Source organism: Dromaius novaehollandiae, chromosome 1 (assembly GCF_036370855.1).
Source record: "Dromaius novaehollandiae isolate bDroNov1 chromosome 1, bDroNov1.hap1, whole genome shotgun sequence".
In the NCBI taxonomy this organism is placed as follows: Eukaryota; Metazoa; Chordata; class Aves; order Casuariiformes; family Dromaiidae; genus Dromaius; species Dromaius novaehollandiae.
Window position 1 is genome coordinate 63481144 of NC_088098.1, and position 24366 is coordinate 63505509.

Sequence of the window (24366 nt, forward strand, 5' to 3'; positions counted from 1 at the left end):
TTACTGCTTTTATCTGCGGTCTCAGATTGCTCTGTAAACGTCAAATGAGCACAAAGTAGGTTAGAATTACACTTTCATTACAATGAGTAAAATGAGGGCCAGAAAGTTAAGTGATTTGGCAAAAATATTGAATGATAGAGTTGTGGTGCAGCTGTTAGCTTTCATGATGCCATGAATGTATGTGATTTTACCTGATTATGGAAATATTAGATCAAGGAGTTGGGTACATGAAGAGAAGAGCATACTTCTTATTTCACAGCTTTTGGATGATGCAGACAGTAAGAGAGGATATAGTATGCTATAAAGTGCAGCTCCAGAAATAACCAAAGAGCTGCCAGATATAATCTGGCTGAAAGAAATACTGTAAAAGGTGAAATAAAGAAAGCTTCTGTCATCTAGCCCCCAAGAAATATCTGTCTTTGAATATCAAGCTCATGGATCTAAATGATGAAAGATCTGACCTACTAGTGACTACTGATGTTGCTAAGGCTTAGCAGTAACTGCAGCATGCTGAGTCAACGATTCCTCACATTGGAGGACCCCTGTTGAGTGACAGCAGTATAATGCTATCAGATTTTCACATCTTTTAAATCTGGCGTGTTTTGCTCAGAAGTTCGGTGAGCATTGTTTTCTCTTTGAAATTCTTTAGCTGTGCAGCTGATGTGGTGTTTGAAAAGTCTGCAGGAAAGTTGTGGGTTTTGAAAAGTTATCTGTCTACACTTAGTTTTAATTAAAAATGGTTATTCCACTATATTTCCCCAAATTTTATTTTTTCTGTTATCATGCACTGTACATCCAGTTAGTTAAAAATAGCTGGATAACACATGGCTCATGTAGATGCTATTTATACTTGAAAATAATTTAAAATTTTTTTTTAATCTTTCCAAAATTTGGTGTTTCTATTAAACCACAATCCATTTCACAAAGAAATGGCATATATTGAAGAAGTGAGTCAACATCCATTTGATTTATTTAGGCTATGCTAAATAATTCAAGGACAGATATGTAGTGCTTCTCACTATGCATAGTCAGAATTATTTAAATATTCACTATTGTTGATCTCTAATGGAGAGCTTTGTCACATTACTTCTTCCACCTATGTGCCATTATATGCTCCGTTTCTACAAGTAATTATTTGGAATGCTGCTCATTTGGGAAATCCAAGCACCAAAACCTTTCATACTTCATGAGAAAAGTCAAAGAACACGGTACAAAATTCTTAGTTTGTATCCCTTATTCAACTTTTAGTAATACAGTCGTCTTTAAATACAGTGACTTGCTAACTGTTTTGTATGTATTTCAGTCCTATAAGATCATCAATTTTGCTCCAAGTCTACTGCAAATCATAGTGTCGGATCAAGTTGAATTTCCAGTACGTCAAGCAGGTGAGCTAAAATTCTTGTTTCATTTTATTTTAATATAAAGTCAGTCTGTTTGTTATTACAACAGAGTATTGAGCTGTTGTGATGTAAGCAACTACATATTTGTTCTGACCATAGAAATTTAAAGACTCGGCAGGGCAACTTTTCTACATCATTTCTTTCCTATATAAAGGTCAGATAAAACCATGGGATAGAGTTTTGCTTAGGCTTCCCTGTGTTTGTAGTGATCCCTACTGGATTACTGTAATACTGATATTAAAAGAGAATGATTTCTGGTCAAAACTTGTATCTGGTACTGGTATCCAGGGAACCTTAGGTATTCTCCTTTCTTCTCAGGAACAGTGACAAAGCCAAGATGAGAAGGTGATTTTAGGAAAAAAAAAAGTGGATCTCATTTGAATGAGTGTTTCTCTGTTTGAATCCTTTTTACTAGAAAAGTGAAAGTTTTTAAAAAATGAAAACATGGTTTATAGGTCAAGGGCGCCCAAGCATGCGTAGTTAGTATCTATGGTGTCCACAAAAGTAGATATGAAGGAAGGCCACATCAAAAGTAAGTCATAAACTTATAGTGTGAGCACCTCTAGAAAGACTACCTAACAGTATGTGTGATATCAGGTGTGGAGATGTAGTTAACTTTAGGGCATACATTAGTGTAGGATCAGATTCTAAATTCTCATTACCTATTTTAACTACTCTTATGCAATATTTTTTACAGATATAGAAAATATTCAGCTTTTTGAAGAAGATGAATATTGCTTCATTCACAGTTCTGTTTCTATCCTATGGAACAGCATTTCCCATAGAAGCACTGTTTTTTCTGCACAGATCCTATTAATCCCCTGAGTGTGTTGAGGCATGCTGACATATGCTCTTTGTCATGCTGGCGTGTATATTATCAAAGAGAATCCAACTTTGAATGACACTGTTAAACCATTCTAGGGTAAAGTTTGATGCTTAATCCAGAATCCATAAGGCCATTTTCATAAAATAATAAAAATGAAATTATGAAATAATAATGAAAAATCTCATTTTAGTATCATTCATCAAAAAACAAGCAAGTATATAGAACATAATTCGGTGTTTTTACAGAGTGGGGCTGTAACATAGAAAAGCACATTTAAACTAATTTTGTAATTCAATAAATTTCACTGGGATTTTGTGAAAAGCCAAGACTTTGTACACCATCAGGACCTATGGACAAAGTAAATTAAAATCCTGGGCTGGTCTTTCTGGACTTGGCTTTTGTCTGAGTATTCTAGTATGTCATAGAAAAAGAACTGTTTTTCCTCTTTCTCCTATAAAATATTTTACAAACAAACTACATGTTTTCATACTCTGTAATTTGTCATAACCAAGAAAAATGATTGTACCCAAGGAAAATGATTGTACCCAAGGATATCTTATTTATACTTTAAGTCCCTAGTCAGTAATCAACCAAAAGAGTAAAGGGATAACAGCTTTTTATAAACATTCCTTTAATATCTTACACCATGTTTCCTGTGTTTGCTAAAAAACATCTACAGGCATTTTAGTATTTTGAGGCATAAATGCTGCTTACTTTCAGTTGAAGATTAACTTTATTTTTTACGGTGTTGCACGTGAGATAGTCAGGTACAATTCTAAAGGATTATGGGAAATCCTAATATTGAGATAAAGCTTAGGGAATTTACAACAAACATTTCTGTCTGAATAGCAGGTAGGCTGTGTGCCAGTTTCATACTGGGCATTTCCCCAAGCAAAATCTCCTATCTGTGTGTGCTATGATTTGTTTAAATGAGCCTTCCAAAACTTCACTTACTGAGCCTGAGTAGTTATTGTGAGGGTAAGTAAAAATGCAGATAAGTAGATTTTTGTTTGCTTGTCTAGAATGATAAAATATTATGTCCATATGCAAGACTTGCACTGAAGAATATGCCCCAATAGAAGTTGACAGAAGTACTGCCCTATTCTGTTTAATATGAGGCACTTAAGCCTGATGTCTGTAATGATGAAAAAATAGTTTTCTGACTCAGCTGTGCTTAGTGCTTATAATTATTAACCTGTAGTGGTTTCCAGTCATCTTTTCTACTCATTTTTCTACTTTCAGTTGTATTACGTGTTAAGCACGGAGTAATGTGGAGATTTTGTAGAATTAAATTTAAATTATTATTTCCATAATGCTTATACTTAGCTGCCATTTACCTAAAGAACATGGTGACACAGTACTGGCCAGACCGTGAACCACCTCCTGGAGAAGCAGTGTTTCCATTCAACATTCATGAAAATGATCGTCAACAGATTCGTGATAACATTGTAGAAGGAATAATTCGTTCTCCTGACTTAGTGAGGTATGTTATGCAGAAATATTTCTAAAGGTCAGGTTTTCAGACCTACTGGTCTAGATGTAGTTAATGTGAGAATCTTAATTTCTTGAGAAATAAAGTGTGTGCTTGTTTTGGAAATGTAATAATAGTAATCCATTTTATCATATTTATGTGCACTTATTTTTCAGAAATGTATTAACCTGGCTAAGAGTACGGATGTGCTTTATTCTTTTATGGTGCAGTTTAAAGCAGCTTCTAAAACTTGCTCTAGTTATACCCTGTCTATTTGGCTGATTGACAGCAAATAGAGTGCTATCTGTAATGCAGAATTACCCATTCAGAAAAATAACGCACAAGATCTGTTTTTTCTAGTAGCCCTTTTCTCAATTGCTTTTGCAATTTTTGTATGTAATCCCATTCTTTTAAATGTGTTTAGCATTCTTGTCTTTAAGATGTTAGAAAAATGAAGAAATGCTGTTCTGCTTTTACTGGAAGAATAGTTAAGATTCACAGACTTACTACGATTTATGATTGTTCACTGCTCTAAGTAAAATGAGGCTGATAGGATGGGATTAGGCTCTAGCATATGGATGTTCATCCTTGAAAACTGGAAGAAAAATCTTCTCTCTTCCTCTCCACCTGCCAGGTGCCCAAAGATGCCTTTTTTTTTTTGTCAACAGTCTTATCAGGAAAATTAGTGATAGACTGAAATTAGAATTAGGGAAAACCCTCTAAATAAAAAAATAATGAAGCATTGTTAATACATTAGGTTGCTACAGAGTCTCAATCACTGGAGGTCTTTATGAATAGATTATACAGACACCTGTCAGGAATGCTTGGGATATAAATGGTCCTGCACTGGGACAAGAAAATGAACTAAAACATCTTTTCCAATTCAGCTTTTCTTACACTCTCTAACTTAGATGATTAGAATCCCCACTAAAACACATGGTCGCTCCTTGCCAAGGTTGTGCTACAATATAAGGAAGCTTGTGTCATTTCTGCCTTAATGTAATAAAGGCATGTAGTTTCCTATACCATCATATCATTATTACCAATATTAGGTTCATCCAAAAGAACACACAATAATAGAGGTTTGAGGAGTTTTTGGCAAATTAGTTCAGGCATCTTTTCACAACCCGATACTCAAAATGTCCTGACGTTACAACAACAATCTACATCTGAAAGGATTATTGAAAACTCTGTGACAATCGCCTTAAATGAAATATGTTTTTTTAAATACTGTGTAAGAGTCTGTAGATTTGCCACATGGGTAAAAACGTCAAAGAAACTTTATTATAACTGGTATGATGCTTTGCTATTGATATTTTCACTGTCTGCTTGTGAGAATAGGGAGGGAGAAGAAACTAAATCAGCAAGAAGCACAAACTCCAAAGGCTTTAGGGGGAAGGTAAGTTTGTACAAAGCTAAAAGGATCAGTAGGTGGAGAGTCTCTTATTGAACTAATTTGTGACAGTGGTTCTTTATGTGATGGACTGCAAGAGGATACGCAAGGAAAACTAAATATATAAGAAATTATATTTTTGCACACTTTTTTTTTTTAACCCCTTGGCGAAGCCAAGAGCATTTATAGCTTCTAGTGTAGTGCCTCTCAACACTTTTAGTCACACCTCACTTCAGTCAATTAAAAATCCTGCTTCCCACACCATGGTGGGTGACTTCTAAGGTATATGGAAGGAGAGGAATGGTATGATGTTTTACCTCATTTGCTCTTCGTGTGCCTCAGAGGTTGGGAACTGCTGTTCTAGAAGATCTCAGAAAAAACAGAATTTTATGAGGAAACCCTGACTTGGATCATAACACAAACTAGTATTGCTTAATAAAAATGTACAAATTCATGTTTTTGTGGTTGCTTTCAAACTCATAAGCATGTAAAAATATGAACATTCATTTTCAAAGGACAAAGTGAGCTGGTTTTATAAGCAAGTTATTTTTTTAGATACTGCCTGGTAAGTGTGGAGAGTAAGGAGGAAGAGAGAAAAAGTAGCTAAAATGTCCTGAAATTAGTTTCTTACTTAAAGTTAAATCCTGTGGGATTTTTTTTCCTTGCTTTTCCTCTGCCATCTCCCAGAACACTTTCAGTGCTGTCAAAATATGTATGATATATATGATATAATATGTGTATTGTATCCATTAAACCAAGATTTGGTATCAGTCCTTTAATATTAAACAATATAACTATAAACTTATTTACTTTACAATGTGTTGGGTTTTTTTTTCACCTCCTGCCCTAGGGCCCAGCTGACAATGTGCCTCCGTGCTATCATTAAACATGACTTTCCTGGCCATTGGACCGCCGTGGTAGACAAGATAGGCTACTACTTGCAGTCTCAGAACAGTGCGAGTTGGCTTGGGAGCCTCCTATGCCTGTATCAACTGGTGAAGACTTATGAGTAAGTTGATGTCCATCAGTATGCCAGGAGTCAGCATTTTAGTTTTCATTTATTTGCAGGAAAGGAAGCATGTGACAATTATTAATTCCCATTCTCCATCTGAATTCCTTGTAGAACTGCTGGTTCTAAAGAGTTCTGAAGAACTCTTCAGAATTTCATTCTCAGTAATCAGCTGAAAACAATTCATCATCTTTATATCATCAGTGAATCCAACAATAATCTATACATATTTGCTGACTTTTTTTCTTGAAGCTTTGAACTTTTGATCCTATTTAACCCATCTGTGAAAGATTTCTTAAATGTTTATAACTTCTTTTGTTTGAAGGTTCCCCAAATGCTGGATATATGAATGCAAATTGCTTTTTACTTTTATGTCATGAATGTAGTACTGTTTTTGTCACGTAGTCCTATTACATTGTTATCTATACCATTTTCCTCATAGTCTAGATCTGCTAAGCATACATTAGCAGAAGCTTAATGAGCCCTCTCACTCATTTTTTAAATTACCTGGTGTTAAAAACATGTATAAACTATACAGAAGAAGTATAAATGGAGAAAGGGAGAATCTTGATGAAACAAAGGAGCTGTCTTTCCCTTTCAAAGGGTGTTCACTCCTATTTGTTCATCATCCAATATGGATGTGGCACCGATATTCGTATCGGAGAAATCCAAGTCCCTGCTCCTGTGAGCTTACAATCCAATAGCAAAGAACATTAATCCTTTCTTCCACTAGGTGCATTTATCTGAGGTAACTTTTGTTGTTTTTAATTTCTCTATTTATAGGCTAGAGAATTTACACAAATTGTTTGAACTGTGAGATGGGAGCTGGAGGAGGGGAGAGTGATTGAGTGAGTGCTGGATATTAATTTTTTTAGGGTACAGTAATTAAATTGCTGGTGGGGAATAGGCTTTAGAACTTCCACTGTGTAGACCTTGACCAATATTTTTGTTTCCTTTCAGATACAAGAAAGCAGAGGAACGAGATCCTCTCATTGCAGCAATGCAAATATTTTTGCCTCGGATTCAGCAGCAGATGATACAGCTTCTGCCTGATAACTCCCATTACTCTGTACTGCTTCAGAAGCAAATCTTAAAAATCTTCTATGCTCTTGTTCAGGTTGGCATCTGTCTACAGGAAAACCAAAATTTTACTTTGCTGGGGACAGCAGTCCCCTTCAGTGCACACATGGATGTGGTTGAATAAGAATATCAGTTCTGATGGGAAAAATTTGCAATAAATATCTTCTATAAAAATATGACCTCTATAGATTTTTCTGTTTAAAAACTGGTCACATGGTCCTCCAGATTAAACTTTTAAAGAACCTAGGTACTTATGCACATCCTGCCTATAAGCTTGCTGGAGGAATGTTTCTATTTTTTCAAAGCTAGCGGTCACTTAAAATCTGATAGAAAATATACAAGTATCTAGTTTGTGCTGTTTAGCCTCTGAAAGTGGCAGTAGTGCATAGTGTAGTATAATTGTCAACTAGGGCTGCTCTTCAGTAGATGGCATTTCTCATGATCTACAAATTTGGTAGAAGTTATTTGTTGAGGCACATAACCTTCTACAGAGATGGGTTTGGTGAAGGAAGTACTCTTAGTGAATGAGATGTAGAAAAAGATCATATTTGTAAGGAGCAGCCTGAAAGATCCTACTGGGGATTAAAACGCTAAAATAATTTGTTTTTATATGGGAGAAGGATTAAAGGGAACCAAAGATCATATTTTATATTCCAAATGCTTGGCTGAATATTGTTGTGTTGCTTTGGATTTTGTAGAGAAATAAAATTTATTAGATGGTAATGCCAAATAGAGTACATTTACTAAAATGTTATTGGTTTCCCAAAACCCTGTGATATCTCTGTGGTCCCGAAACGTGAGCTGGGCTATTATGAAGAAGGGGAAGAAACAAAAAGAATCGATAAGTTCTCAAGGCCAAGGGACTCTCAGAAATAGTGTCTGCTCAGAAATTCTTCTGTCAGTTGTACTAAGAAGGATATGGTCAGAGTAGTATTGAAATCAGTTATTGAAAACATAATTAGTTTTAAATTTACTTAAAACCTGGTGTTCCTGGGGATGTAATTACTATAGAAATATCTACCTTCTTCAGAGAAAATTAGTATTTCATGACTGTGTTTTCTTTTCTTATTTCAGTATGCATTGCCACTCCAGTTGGTGAATAACCAGACTATGACTCAGTGGATGGAGATTTTCCGTACTATCATTGATAGAAATGTGCCTCCTGTAAGATTTAGTTTGCTAAAGACTTTTAATACTTGAGTGCTGGTGTTTGAGGAACAATCAGGGTGAAGATTTTCTAAGTGTTCTTTTTTTAAGATGTCATCTATTTAAGATTCTTATTTTTAAGCACTCTTTCTGATGCAAATGCAGGAAGACCATGTAGGCTGTCATAGTTTCAATATCTTAGGCACGGATAATATATAAATTCCAATCTTGGATATTTTGGAAGTTTCCAAGCATTTTAACCAGTTTCTCTTAAACAAGAAGCAAAAGCTCATCACAAACCCATCATTTGTCTTTGCCTGACTTTTTCTTCATTCATTCTCTACTTTTCTTGAAAAACAAAATAGAAATAATAATTCAGTTCTTGGGTGTGTGCAACATTAACTGATATTTCCTAAATTTTAGAAATATATTTCACAACCTTAACATTGTTTTAATAGCTTTCGTGTTAATATATGATTAGGGTATGTAGCTTTGGGGGAATAGTATTATGCTTGATTTTTAAGCAAAAATGCTGTCTATTGTATGTTATTTAAGTATATATGAGAGTTTCAGTTTTTTGAAGATCCATCATTTTGAAAATTAAAAGTACAGGCATTGTATGGGTATTGCACATACACAGTTCTATTGTCCAATTAAGATATTAAACATTCCTGAATGTTGTGTAACTGTTAATAGGACCAAAGCTTTACTCAGTGCTATGAATTTGTATTGGTTTATTCAGAGGTAAGGAATGTTTAAAACATAATTTTTCTCAAGAGTGCACACAATTAATTTAAAATAAATATATTTATTTATAGGAGACTTTGCAAATTGATGAAGATGATAGACCAGAGCTGGTGTGGTGGAAATGCAAGAAGTGGGCACTGCATATTGTAGCTCGTCTTTTTGAACGGTAATGAACTAATGAACGGATTAAAAATTATCTTGGGGTTACAAATCTTTAATGTTACTTGGGGTGCAGTTACAGTTAAGTTGATTTAAGAGCTCATTGTCAAGAGGTGGTCCTGCTGCTTTGCTCTGCCTTACACTGGCGCAGCCACTGGTATGAGATCTTACTGAAATGATTTGGCTCTCTAAGCTGGCAGGAAACTAGCCCTGTAAGAAAAGTTTTTTTTTTTTTTCCCCTACAGCCAGCTACAAATGCTTATATTATCAAGTATAAAGGCATGGAAAGATTTGAAAAGTAATCCAAAAGCATGGAAGTTACATATCTTGTAACAAAAAAGCAGCTACATTTACCTGGCTATCGTATTGTATTTTAAGAGGATATAAAAAAAGAAAAGGGATGTTGAGCATAGTGTAGGAGATAATGGCCTAGAAGGATATTTGTGGAAGAGGATTCCTTGGGGCTGGAAGGCTGCTCAGAGTCCTTTGTGTATTGGAAAGTACTGTGTTTTCCTGACACACAAGACTTCTCACAGTGTAAATATCTGTGTTGTCTTCTTTTTAAAGGTATGGAAGTCCCGGAAATGTAACTAAAGAGTACTTTGAATTCTCTGAGTTTTTCTTAAAAACATATGCTGTAGGAATACAACAGGTAAGAACAATTAGTTTGTTTCTGAATTAGATCATTTTTGCTGAACAAACTTTTATTTTTCAAGAGGGCACTCATATAGAAGTGCAATCAGGAAACAAAACTGAACAGAGTCAGGCAAATTTTCTCTGTGGTCATTGGGAAGTTCTTTAGAACTCTTTTTAGTGCTATCCTCAACTGAGGTATAGTAACACAATTTTTCAGTAATTCAAAAAAGCTGCACAGTAAATTCTCAGAAAAGGTGAGTGCTGAAAAAACAGGTGTTAGTATCGTGTATCCTAGATATAGCTGACAGAGAAAACAATGATGCAGAGGCATCACATCACAGGAGGATGTATTTTCAGGCCGGTCTTTAGTAAGTACTTTTGCTGCAAGCAGCCTAGGAACAGTAGATTCTGGCCTGACTATTTTATTTCTGGAAGATATAAGCAGATTAGAAGGTGTATTGAGAACAACAATAGAAGTTATTACATGCCTGGAAGGCAAGTTTTCTGAAAATATAGCATAAATTCACAGTTTGGAAGACGATGTATTTCTGTTGGGGAATGCTGCTTGTTTGTGATAAACATTGTAATGTGGAGACAGTTCAGTTTTGATAAAGTTGCATAGAAGAGAGGCAGTTCCTTTCAGAATTTTTTGTGTTTTTCTGCCAGCTCAGCTGCCGGCCCCTTGGAACCTGGGCTTCCAGACTTCCAGCATCTCCCTGATTTGGTGGAATGGCTATAGGAATTGGGTGCCTGGAAACCCTGAGAGTGTTGGCTCCCAAGCTCAGATGTTTCTGGCACAGCTCCTCCTGGTTCTCATTCAGCCTGCTATATACTGGATGACTGGGAGCGGTAGTTCCCAGGCTCTTGGCTCAACAGATGCTCTTGGGCATCCAGGCTTTTGGGTTACATATCACATAATTACATAACAGGCTCCTAAGAAGCCGGAAGAATGCAGTAGTCTCTCCTGCTCATGATTCTGGGCTCTTGATTTTCTTTGGCCTGAAAACCCTGACAAACACCTGGGAATGCTGGTTTTCAAGTGACAGCTCTTTGGGTAATTTATATTTCCAGGGTATGTGGCTCCTCAGCACACTGCCAGATGAAATGTCCCTGACATGGCATCTGCAGGATTCTCACCGGTTTAAATTTCCTGTGTATTTTATGAAGGATGCCAAATTGTTGTTGTCACTTGAAGTCAGAATTGAACTAGATTTCAAAATACCAAAATGTTGTGAAAACGCAAAATTACTTTTCTCCATCCATTTTGACAAAAAAAGCAGTTTATCCATCAGTGTGTTCGTTCTGTGGATATACGTAAATGATAAGAACTAAAGAAGCAGAGAAACGATTGTGCTAAGACTAGAAGTATGAAATAAGCAGAAAGGGGAAACCAAATATTATTTATTCTAAACTCTTTGCAACAGTTAACTCCTGAGTGGTGAAACAGATTCCCATGGGCAATGGTAATTTGAAATACTTTAAATTTACCTCTGCTAAAAGACTAGGATATGTAGCAAAGGGAGCAGCTAAACTTTCAAGACAAATGGACTGGATGATCTGCACATTTCTTCCATTTCTGCCTCTTAAATGCTGATTCATTACATTTCTCTGCAGAGTTACAGTGCTATCGTGCATTATTGCATTACTAAGCCTTCATTACTTATTTATCACTTGTTAAGTCTTGACATTGTACTGGAGGCTATATTAGATACAGACAATCCTTGTCTAAGGAGTGTATGGTATAAAAGACTAAGATAAGATGCAATATGCCAAGGAAGGTGTTATGTTCAGAATAAAATTTATTAGAGTGCTGTGAAGAATTATGAAGCAGAATTGTCGTTCTGAAAATAGATGACTTAGGAATATTTTGATATGCATTGTCCTTTATTTTTATTGTTATTCATGTACTTGCCAATTCTCTACATTTATTAACACATACAGTTCATTCACCATTAGTGCAGATTAGTGACTTTGTACTATAGTATTTTTTTTAGTGTAGCAAGCCTTTATCATAAAGAAGCATTGTGTAACATGCTAGATGATGTATCTGATTGTTACAACAGGTAGCTGACTTTAAGGTTTTGGCATCTCTTCTGATTAACAGATTTAGGTGCTAGCCTACTTTCCCTTTTCAGCTTGGTATTTCTATTTTATCATTGTTCTTCCACAATCATTTATTTTCTTTAGAGGCCTATCCTTTACAAATGAATAAAGACACCATTAGTAGATTTAGAAGCCAACCTATAGGCACTCAAATTTGAAAATCTTCTTCCCATATATCTTTTCCTTACCTATTCCAAATTTTGCTAAGGCATATGTAAACTGCGAATCTGTGAATGTTTAGGTGTATCTGGTATACAATAGCAAGTGATCACATCGTGGGATTATTTAGAGTAGCAAAGGTAAACATAAACAAATGCTTGCAGTACCAGATTCTTAAAGTCTAAAATGATTTCTAACCTTTGGATCAAAGGTATTGCAGTGATTGTTAACACTGGAACTTTTGCTGTAAAACTGATTTATCTATCCATGTATAATCACTGAGGTGGTCCACTGCACACATACGCATAAGACATAATTTGTTTTCCTTTAAAAATATCAATTTGTTATTTCTTTAGGTTCTCTTAAAAATCTTAGACCAATACAGACAAAAAGACTATGTTGCTCCACGTGTCCTTCAACAAACATTAAATTATCTGAACCAAGGGGTCATTCATTCTGTAACATGGAAGCAGATGAAGCCACACATACAGGTCAGTGCATAAAACCCAGTCATAAACACCGAATGTCATCAGGATGATATAAGAAAAAAAAAAAGGGGGGGGGGATTTTGCTATTTTAAAGAAGGTTTCATGAATCTCTCATAAAGCAATCAACCTGGGGAAAAACAGCATTTCTACGCTAATGTGGTTAGTTTCTACTACCATTTGTTGCAAATATTGTTAACTGACATAAAAATTCTATTCCACCAGTTCTTTTTTTTTTGGTGGTCTGCAACAAAATCATAATGTTCTGGTTTTATTAGTTGTTAGTGTTTAGAAATGACCATATGAATTTGGAAATTCATAATTGATTGTAGTGCAAGATAGTGACCAAAGAAAACATGAAGTGTGAGGAACTCAACCTCTGCTTTAAGGACTTATTTTATAATTAGTATGTGTAAGAACAAGTGAAAAATGATTTTCATACTTCTATTTTTTTTCATGTCATAAACTCCCTTGTCCTATGAATATTAAGAGGAAAAACTTTGAAACTTGTTCTTATAGTAAGCATTGCATTATGAGATCCTTCTGCAGAACGCTGTGTTCTGCTGTTTGTAAACTAGGTCCTGAAGCATATTTTATGTGTGGCACTGGATCATAGTAAAGTCAGATTATATTGTTACTGCTGTCTAGGTCTGCTGCAAAAGGAAGGCATGTGTATTACAAGATTATCTCTGTTAGCCAAAATAAAAGAGCACTGGTTGAAAGAATTTTACTCTTTGTAGAATAGTAGGTCTGGTAAATTAGTTCATAATGGAGGGAAGCTGTCCTGGAATTTGATTTTCTTGTACTTACATGTATTTAACTTCTCTAATATTAGAGTATAACAGAAGATGTGATATTCTCCCTAATGTGCTACAAAGATGAGGATGAAGAACTCTGGCAAGAGGATCCATACGAATATATCCGCATGAAATTTGGTAAATGTACTTAGCACTTATTTTCTGCTTTCATTCAACTATAGTCGCAGTCATGGGATGCCTGCATTTGCCACTGTAATTTCTCTATCTTCACCAGTGTTCATGAACAATAGGAAGAGAAAATTTGTTTGCTAAATCTCACCCGTCTGTAGTTAAAAGAAGGCAGACTGAGCGAGTTTTGGCCATTTGGCTAGTGCTCTTACGCTACATGATCCTCTGAAAGTGGCTTTTTCACTTCAGATGTGTTCAGTGCAGCCCAAGAGACTGGCTGACTAACTTGGCAATGTCAGTTTCAGAATGTGGAGTTGTTAACTTGTCAGGGATGTGACAGCTGTCCACAAGCTCTTGCAGCTCTCACTTTGACCAGAAGAGGCCTGACTTGCTCTTTCCCTATTGAAAATTGTTTGTGTTTTCAGTATATTTTGCCAGTTGTTTTTACTAAATTGTGAAATAATTAGAAAAACCTATTCTTTAAAAGGCAGCGCAAAAACTTGGGAATATCACATTGGACCATATTATGTACTGTGAGATTCGTGCCATTGAAAAGAGAAGAGTACTTTAAAATATAGCAAACTGAACTGGAAAATTGCAGTAAGCCAAGCCGCACAGAGGCATGTAGTATTTGGGAATTTTTAGTTAGCTGATTTTTGACTAGCGTATGTAAAAACAGAATTTAAGTGTTCATAGAATAATTTAAAAACTTGGACAGCTATTATAGAAAAATAATGAATCACAAGATAGTGTCGATCACTGAGGTGCAAATATGTAGCTGGTTTTCAGTATCTGGATTCAGTTCTTTATGCAAACAATGAATCCTTTTTTATGTATAGCTGAGACAATTAAATACACATTTGAATTATTGTGGAAGGTAAAAAATGAACAAACATGAAAGTACATTTAATTAAAGTTTAGTATTTTGGTCTAGAACAAGAATTTCAGTAGTATAGTAGTATTTTTTAATCTTTTTTTATCTTCAGTATCTCAGGAGAAGTTATTGTGTTATTTCAATCATTTTTTGAGATTCTTTCTAGATTTTTTATTCAATTTGTGTAGAGATGTTTGGTCTAGAACATGTTTGGCAGCACAGATTGTTGTTTTTCAAGGTATAAATTATATTTTCAATATGATTAAAGGAGGTTTACTTGTAATGAAAGAAGCTAAAAAGCTTCAACTTGCAGCAGATTTAAGATTCCCCCAGATCCAAGTATTTTTTACATACAGAGAGTTTCCCAAGATATTTTAATAAAATCAAGCCAAAATTGTGTACATATGATATACAGATGGCACTGGAATGCAGTGCTGTTCTTCCTATAATGGTTTTAATTAAAAAAGACAGAATTTTTCATCCCTTAAATACATACTCTCAAAATAGCTCATGAATAATAATGCATTCCTAATAAAGAGAATGATGAGTGGTCAGTAGGTTAGGAAGGCAAGAAGGTGACCTAAACTTGGGTCCAAGCTCTTTAACAATGAAGTGAAAATATCCATGAAGGGTTTTGAAGTTATGCAGTCACCCTGATTTTGTGATGTCCTAGAAACTCAAAGTGGTTTATCAGAATTTTACTGTTATGTTATATTCAGTGAAGGAGACATTTCTTTTTTTTTTTATTATTAATTTGTTAGATGTATTTGAGGATTATGCATCCACTACAACAGCAGCACAGAATCTCCTTTATACTGCAGCAAAGAAGAGAAAAGAGGTATGGAACTATTCCTTCCTACTGGTTTGAAGTTTCCTTGAAAATATTATCTTTCGTTAAATTTGAAGATGCTACAGGAAGGTATTCTTGAAAAACCTACTTGCTAGTAGATAGTCAGATGCTTTGCTGGCTGAGTGCTATCAATTTTGGCAGAATTCAAATGTAAACAAGCAAACAAACAAATAAAAGGATTCCTCTTGCAGCTGAACAGTTAACCTGCCAGATACAAACTGAGCTGGAACAGATGTAGTGATACTTTCCCAAGTTTACAAACAGCCTGTCACGGCCGTTCAGAGCTTCCCAAACTGGAGTGGGGGAAAAGTGAACCTGATCCTTGTTAGTTTTCACTGATGCTATTTAAAATCTTGCTGACAGCAATTAAATTAGCAAGAATGAAACCAATTTCATGCAGCTGCTCTTTAAATGAGGACATAACTTTTCTGTAGATCTTTTTATACTTACAGTGATATGTGCAAAGGGAAGTCAGCCTAGCCCTGAGAAACGTGTCAGTTTGCTAAAGCTGCTGATTTTTTTCTGGATGCCATTTTGATATACAGTAAGCACAGAGCTCTGTTTTTAGATGAATTTTCAGAGAAAAGCATAGTCTTTATGTCAGGTGGAATAGCCTATGACCTTTCTACTTCTCCGTTGTTGAAACAGTCCTTGCCTTCTGACCTCCTTGTCATAATTTCCACAGAGATGCACAAATGTTACAAAATTTCACAAAATAAACAAAGCACATAATATATGTGGAAACCAGATTAAATAATTGATTTTGCCAAGAAACCTTTCCAGATCTAGTCAAATATATAAGTTATTGCCAAAACCAACAGATTAAAGTCAGTCATGAAGAGAACTTCAGCTTCTAGTCCAAGCTGTTCTTGAATATGCGTATGTTCATGCGTGTATGTACAAACACACGCGCATATATTTATATATGTATAGGACAGGCCAGAAAGGAAGTGAGGAAAAAAATATCTGTGACGTACTTATGCTGTTTGAGCATCTTGTCTTTTCATTACCTTTTTTGGTTTGCCTCAAAACAACAAAAATACCTTACTTACTAGTGTGAAATTTCAAGGAGATGAATTTAATTTTGAAAAGTATAGGTTAAAAGCTGAAAAAAGAAGCTTTTAAATTTTAACTATGGAAAGGTGCTACACATAGTACCTCACAGCTACTTGGGCCAAGTTAAAATTGCTACTTATAAAAAATCATACGAATCTTTTAACTAAAACAATATTATTGAAATAATTTGGTTTAGATACCTCATTGACAAAAGGAAATCTTGTGTTTTCTGTCTTGTATATAGGTATTACCAAAAATAATGGCATATTGCTACCAGATTCTGACAGAGCCAAACATTGATCCAAGGAAAAAAGATGGAGCTTTGCATGTTATAGGATCCCTAGCTGATATTTTACTGAAGGTAAGTGGGTAAGGAAGTGAAATAGGTTTATGTTTGTAATTCTTGTTATCAACTGCAGTCCCCTCCCCAAAAAAGTTAGCTTATAAAGCATGCCTAGCCCTTAATCGTATTTATGAAGTCTGTAGAGAGATTGCACTGTTTAATAAGAATTTGACAGTTTGTTTCTTTAAAACTATTAACAGTCTTTGCTGTTTTTTATCTTCCCATTTTAAACCCAGATTTTTCTTCCAAGTTTCTCCAAAACTCCACTTTTTTGCTACGGAACAGTCCCCTGGGTCCTCTCCTGCTTTACTAGTAAAATGGAAGGGTATTAAGAAAACAAACATGCATTCCATCAATAATATTGCTTATGATCCTTTAGCAAAACCCCCCAACGGCTTATGCTGTTGTGGACTGCTTCTGATTCCAGGAAAGTGTTTACTTAACACATTGCAGGAAGGTTTTGTCTAGTTTTCAGCCTTCTTACTGTACAATATGTGGCTTTAAGACTCATTGCATCAGCCAGTTGAGAGTTTTGCAAATAAGTGGAAGGAGCACAGTGCTTCTGTCCTTCTTCCATTCTTTCTATCACAGTATCTTCTCAACGTTGAGTATTTTTCTGGAGTTTGAATGCACATTTAATCCATGCTTTTGCTCTGTAAGGTAATATTTATTAGTTTCCTTTATGCTTTTGTAGAGTGTGGAGTTCAAGGTATGCCCTCTCTCCATGTCAAAAGTAACTGCTGAAAAGTCATCACTTTTAGAATGAGAATGCAGGCCTTGTGCTGGAGGCTTCCTTTAGAAAGTATGCAAAAAAATTATTTTATGTAAGTTTTCTTTCTGTACAGGATGTATCATCTAGCCTTCATATAAAAGGAATGTGTTACCAGCATTTTACCTTTTTGCTTTTTACCAATGTACCTGTCTGTCTGCTGATATGAAATCCTGGAACTTCAATAACCTTTTGCAAAATGTTTATAGATTGCACTGGAATGTAAATGCCCTCCCTCCTGTTGGGTTATAACAGTACAGAGGAAGACATTGTCACTGTTGTGAGGAGCCTTTCATGTTGAGTGGGGGTTTCTAAACCCATTTATCACTGTCTGGAGGGAGAAAGGGGGATTTATTCCAGTATACTGCTCCTATTTGAAATTTTCAGCCTTGAAACCTGAGGTTATAATACACTTTATGAAAGAGTAGTCATTCCCAAATACTTCCTCTCTCTATTCTGAATTTCTTGTATTTGGGATTTGTCAGATTGAAAAATTCTGTGAACTGTTTCTGCATAAAATACTTGATTTGTAAGTGTCTTCTGAGTGGTGAGTTGACTGAGATAGGGATTGTAACTAGCTTGTACACACTATGACTCTGATTTAGCCACCTGCATCTCTGCAGAGCCTCCAGTTAATGCATGCAAATCTCTAACCTGTGTGCAGAGATCTATATTGTTTTTTTTCTCCCCAGTTCTTCATCTGCCTCCTTGAAGGCTTGGAAATCCATGTGGGAAAAACTGGTGTGTGGATTAGTGAAGTACAAGTGTGATCACTTAAGATATATTTTGTATTGTATGTGCCTTTTCATCCTCTTCATATCTTAGTCATTCCTGTAGATGGTAACACACTGCCCAGCATACATCCTTTCTAATATGCTGGAGCTGTAAGTGCTAGAAAAGTCCCAAGTCTCCATGCTGGTGGTCCTGGCTTCCTGTGAATATCTTGAGATTTGCCAAGTTTGGAATAATGAGGAGTAGTTTTCATTGAATATCCTTCCCCAGCCAAGGAGATTTCTGTCAAAAAGGGATTATCTTAGCTGACCAGTTAGTATGCAAAAAGATGCAAGTTATTATTGTGGTGTGTAAAATAATTGTTTTTACTATTTATAGTTACAACAGAGCATTTGAACCTCAACTCTCTTTCATACTAAAGCTTATATTTATCTTCAGCTATTTATGTACTCCTTTGTAAGAGGACTGGGAATACTAGGCTTGATCCTGAGTCATTTTTAAGAGTAAAAATCTGCTGGAATCAATTGCATTAGGAAAAATAAAAATTCCAGGTACAGTATTATAAACAGTAATGTAGATTTCAACATTATATATACAGGTTCTTCACTTGTCTGGCTTTCAACTTACTATCCTCGCAATGTTTTTTCAGCTCAGGGTCTGAGATGTAGATCTCTTCTTGAGACAGAATACCTTTATTAGGTTTACAAGTTATTGTATTTTCCAATGGTTCACAAGTTGGTTAGAATAGATTACTGGCTAAAATGCAGTATATAAATTAACAGTCTCCAAAATTAATTTTTATTTACACCAACAGAAGAGTGTATTCAAGGATCAGATGGAGCTGATGTTACAGAATCATGTATTTCCATTGTTCATGTCTAACCTGGGGTACCTCAGAGCTAGAGTAAGTTCACGAAGTACATCAATTTCAGTATTTGCCATGATTCTTTCCTTTGCAGTTTAACTTCTTTCTGAATGTTAATAAAAGAAATAAAGCAATCCAAATACATAATATACTTTCAAACAGATAACTTGTACAGTAATTTTTCAGCATTAAAAAGATTTAAAAAATGATTTGTCAGTTAGAGGAATTGATAGAAAGTCTGTGTTGCGTTATTGTTCACTCCTTTGACCAGACTGGACAATTTGAGCAGTGGTTGTATGGTGACCTATAAAGGCCATTTTAGGACGATTTTTCATTAGCTGATTCCAATAACTTGAGCTGTTGATGGCTGTGAAAAACAGGTAGGGTTTTTACAGAGTAGATACTGCCAGTTTAAGTGTAGCTTGGACAAAATCTCTGAATGTCCATATCAGTCAGAAACAACCTGTTAATTTTCTTAAATTTCCTTTCTGATTTTCCCCAGAAGGACTAAAACTGTGAGTGTCAATTATGTGCATACTGAATTTATTGAAATTTGGGGAAAGAAAACAAAGAATTACTTGAATGCAGAAACTATATTACGAGTTATTGCATGAGTACACCATAATTAAGAAAACAAAACAACATATGTGAACAGACAGAGATGGTTAGCATCAATTTTAAGTTAGTTTAAAAATGCTAGAAATTGCAGTAGCCCCTAACTTGTTTGTCTTTTTGCCATGCAGTCCTGTTGGGTTCTTCATTCATTCAGTGCTTTGAAATTCCACAATGAGCTAAACTTAAGGAATGCAGTAGAGTTGGCAAAGAAGAGCCTGATTGAAGATAAGGAAATGCCTGTCAAAGTAGAAGCTGCAATAGCTCTTCAGACATTAATAAGCAACCAGGAGCAAGGCAAGCTAAAGTGTTTCATTGATTGTATATACTGATCTTTTTTGTTTTTGGTAGTGAAGTTGTTATAATTTGGTGCAGATATATTTTAACATTTCTAGCCTTTAAAGGCATGGTTTTCTGACCATTTCATCATGTTTGGACAGCTTCACTTGCCTCACAGCTTCACGTTAGCTGTGTACATCCCAGAATTCTGACTTCAAATTCTTCTGACAAGTTCCCGCACAAAAGAGCATAGAATCAATATACTTCATTTAACAGAGTAAATAATATCTGTCTTTTTTTTCTTTTTAATGAAGTGAAGTAGTATGTGTGTTTAAGACTGAATGCTCTCCATGTATGAGGGTACATATTCCCCCAGAAGAGTGGATACCGTTGTTGTGTGGCTTTTCACTATTGAATGTAGTGAAGGTACAGTTTGTTTAGTTACCTCGTTAGTTTACTATCTGTGGGCTGTGTCTTGGCTAATTGCTTTTTTTGTGAATTAATTTTGTTTAAATGATTTTATTCAAGAGTAGTCCGGCAACTGGTAATTTTGAGGTACTGTATTATTTGCTGTTTATGAATAGCTGATCTCCCCTCATTTGGATTGTCTTTTTAGCCAAAGAATATGTGAAGCCATATGTAAGGCCAGTTATGCAAGAGCTCTTACACATTGTTAGAGAGACGGAAAATGATGATCTTACTAATGTAATCCAGAAGATGATCTGTGAGTACAGTCAAGAGGTAGCTACCATCGCTGTTGACATGACACAACACCTGGTAAGAGACAATAGTAAAGTAACAGATCAGTCACAGGCACATGACTGGTTTGGTAAACATTTTATGAGCTTTGTTTGAAATGCACATTGCTTAAATTGATCCTTTTAAAGGTTCCATATATAGTGTTCATAATATTTTTTTTCCAATCTAAAGCATCTTTAAAACCTGTAGGCTTTTCAGAGATACTGAATTTTGTCACTGGTTTTAATAAGCCAAGCTCTGATTATTTAACATTACAAATGACTTAACAGAGCCAGACTTCTCAAAAAAGAGGGGTCTTTTGTTTCTATATGCTGCTTGCAAAAGTAGGGAGCATATTTTTCAGCACTGACAGTTCCGTTACAGATAAGGCATTACTGCTTTTTCATTTGCTGTCTTGGTTTTGCATGACAAATTAGAATAGTAGGTTGGCTCTTGAATATCAAGTTGGTTGCTTTTCTTTCATAGGCTGAAATATTTGGTAAAGTGCTTCAGAGTGAGGAATATGAGGAAGTAGAGGACAAAACAGTTATGGCCATGGGCATCTTGCACACAATTGACACTATCCTGACAGTTGTGGAAGACCACAAGGAGGTGAGATTTTTTTTTTATATACATCTTTTCTCCTGCTATTCCATCTGTGCCTTTCATTCATGATAACAAGCCACTTCTATGTATGTGTTTCATCCTTTGAACTGACATGAATATATATTTACTGTAGATAGGATGGTGAATTAGTAGCAAACGATCTCTGACAAAGTTGAATTTAAAGTTCAGTTTGTGTTTGTGATTTCTGAACTGTTTAGCCCTCACCTTTGAGGGGAATTTCTGTCTTGAGGGTAAAATCCATAACCATTATTCCGGTAAACACTTCATTGGATAATTATTACAGACTTTTAAATTAAATTTTAGAGAGGAACATTATTGCATTATGGTAAGTTTTGATAATGGTAACTCATATTTTGCTGTTTACCCAGCAATTTCTTGGATAGCATTGATAGCAGTGGATTTCCCAGTTGTGATTCAATATAAATCTGCATTTCACAGATTCAGAGAAGTTACTAGGGAAGGCCCACACCCTTTTTGAACTCACTGCTTAAGGAAGCACTGGATTAGGAATGCTGCCTGGCTCCTAATGAGACTGATTCTTTCAGCTCATACCACTGGGTTTGACTGAGGTAGGAAGGAGTTCAGTGACTGACCAGAGAGTCACAGTCAGTCAATAACTTTGAGCTCAGTTGACATAAAGTACAAAAGTGCTTTGTCCTAGGTGGTTTTGCTTCCTTGAACTGCAATGAGAAAGTTTCATTGCAACTCTGAAATAAATCTTTTTATGAAGCTTATTATTTTAAAAATAGTTTGATTAAAATACTAATTATTTTCTCATATGAACCTTGTCTTCCTTTGGATTTCAAAACATCTTTCATTCCTTTCTAAGAGCCCTTTGCATCTTTGGAAAACCACAATGAAATCTGGTAGCTAGGCTGAGCACTAGGTATGATAGTCTGAAGTAGATCTTCAGGTTTTAGGGTGAGAAAACCTCTGGTGGAGCTTTTGAGGATAAACTTAGCAGCTTTTTCTTCTATTGCGTGGAGCACAAACTAAAATACCACGCAGAGTGCTTTTCATCTTAGGATCTTATATCATTTTAGAAGTGACATAAGTGATACACAAATAATACATGAGGCTGAAAACTCCTTAAAAGTTCCTTTCCCTTTCAGCTTTATCTATGGAGGGAGCTTAGAGGACCATCACTTCTAAGTCAAGTGTCTTAGTCAGCTGCCTGACGTTAGGAGGAAGAATCTGGGGTCACATTCTTAATTCTTTCCTAGAACAGGTCTAGGAGGCCTGACATCCTGCAAGATTGTGTGTGTAATGAATGGCCGTGGCTAATAAAATGGAAGGCCTGTATTTGCTAGTTTTACTTAGACTTGTAATGTGGCCATACAGTTTTCCTTTTAATTTAGTATCATTCTTAAATGCAGTCTCCCTGTCCGAAGCAGCAAGGTCTAATAAACTATCCCCTCAAACTGCTCACTCCAGCCGTTTGCCTCACAGTAGCTTTTGCCTGGCCTCAACACAGTTGTATTCTCCCCATTTCTGCATGTGTTTCCCTTACTGAGCCTGCTCTGGGAAGCTCTCCATGTATCTGAGGCAAAAACCTCTCTTCCTTTCTTCCTCTTAACCCATTCTTCTTCAAAGATTTTGAATGGAGACCTTGTCTCAAATGCTTTGAGCATAGTGTTTATGTTACCTTTGCCTTGTACCCAGGAAAGGCAGCAGAGAGTTAATTAAGAAATATTAAAATAGTGGAACACCTTGTAAGTGACAAGCTCTAACGTAATACTGCTTATGGAATACTTGAGTACTTACATTAGCGAGACCTTATTTCATAATGTTTTTGTGATTGCTAGAGCAGCATTTAAAGGGTGCTAAAAGCATTTTGGTTTGAAGAACTTCTCACTTAAATGGAGTTAGTGAAATATATTGATCAAATTACTGTCTTTCTAGATTTTTAAATAAACTGCTTTATATTTTTATTTCAGATAACTCAACAGCTGGAGAGCATTTGTTTGCAGATCATTGGCCTCGTTTTGCAGAAACATGTTATAGGTATCTTCTAGAACTAATTTTTAGAAAAATCTTACACATTCTTACACAGAAAATTCTAAAATTAATTATCGTGAACAGTACTGTCTTCCTGTCCATAACTTCATCTCTTTTTTTTATGCTACTTCTTCAGAGAAAAAAAAGAAGTTAATTTTCAGTTATGATTTGTTTCTCCTGTTCTCTTCTTTCACACTAGTCAGGTCAGTTATTGTCCATTGGAGGTCAGATCTAAAGCAGAAGGTACAGCTCTAATTATAGTTTTGGCTAATTATGTTAAAGGACAAAGTCTACAATTAAATTACGATTTTATGGACATAGTCCACTACAACATTATTATTTTATTGGTTTCCTGTATTAAAGAACTGCACACTTTGTGGTAAGGTCTTTAAGAAAAAACAAAGATTGAGATAGTAAAAGCATTGTGCAGTAAATGGTTTAAAAGCAATGTCTGTGGTATGGTGGTAATATAGTTTTCCAGTGTACATTTATAATGAAAAACAATGCATATCATTGCAAGTATAGCCAACATAAGGCCTTTCTAAAAGAATCTTTTCCAATTTGTATTAATTTTCTACGTATTGATTTAGCTATTAAATGCTGTCTTCTAGTTGCTATATGACCCAGGGCTTGCATTTGAGATTTCATGGTATTTGCGAGCAAAACTTTTCTTTTACAGCACCCTACTTCAAATTGTTTCTTCTCTCCAGAGTTTTATGAAGAAATTCTCTCCTTGGCATACAGCTTGACATGCCAGATGATTTCACCCCAAATGTGGCAGCTTTTAGGTGTGTTATATGAGGTTTTCCAGCAGGATTGCTTTGAGTACTTTGCAGGTATGACCACTTCTACTCTGTTGATGTTTCAACCATTAGGGAATTCATCTCCAAATCCCACCTTCTAAGGATCACTTCCATTTAGTGTCCTGGTTTGAAATGATCATGTACTTGAGTCATGCCCTGACCATCTGTTTAGTGTGGAAGTATAACAAGAGCATATTTATCTGGGAGAAGCTTGTTCAGATCTGTCCGTTTGCTCAGTTATTGTAGGGGGTCCTGAACTCAAAGAATACTGATATATACA

The 24366-nt window shown here is 35.5% G+C and overlaps 1 protein-coding gene across 2 annotated transcripts in view; it reads left to right on the forward strand.

Moving 5' to 3' along the window:
* The window catches only part of IPO8 (importin 8), a 51861-nt gene that overhangs the window by 7334 nt on the left and 20161 nt on the right, over nucleotides 1–24366 (forward strand). Inside the window, exons 2-18 of one of the 2 annotated variants that reach the window (XM_026116912.2) lie at nucleotides 1304–1385; nucleotides 3553–3709; nucleotides 5941–6099; nucleotides 7060–7216; nucleotides 8254–8343; nucleotides 9144–9238; nucleotides 9799–9883; nucleotides 12486–12620; nucleotides 13450–13549; nucleotides 15176–15252; nucleotides 16565–16681; nucleotides 18979–19068; nucleotides 19773–19938; nucleotides 20537–20697; nucleotides 21145–21270; nucleotides 23223–23289; nucleotides 23994–24119. In XM_026116912.2, coding sequence (XP_025972697.1) covers nucleotides 1304–1385; nucleotides 3553–3709; nucleotides 5941–6099; nucleotides 7060–7216; nucleotides 8254–8343; nucleotides 9144–9238; nucleotides 9799–9883; nucleotides 12486–12620; nucleotides 13450–13549; nucleotides 15176–15252; nucleotides 16565–16681; nucleotides 18979–19068; nucleotides 19773–19938; nucleotides 20537–20697; nucleotides 21145–21270; nucleotides 23223–23289; nucleotides 23994–24119 — 1990 coding nt within the window. Of the gene's footprint in view, nucleotides 1–1303; nucleotides 1386–3552; nucleotides 3710–5940; nucleotides 6100–7059; nucleotides 7217–8253; nucleotides 8344–9143; nucleotides 9239–9798; nucleotides 9884–12485; nucleotides 12621–13449; nucleotides 13550–15175; nucleotides 15253–16564; nucleotides 16682–18978; nucleotides 19069–19772; nucleotides 19939–20536; nucleotides 20698–21144; nucleotides 21271–23222; nucleotides 23290–23993; nucleotides 24120–24366 lie in introns of those variants that run through there. The other variant, XM_064514655.1, reaches the window with a different exon arrangement.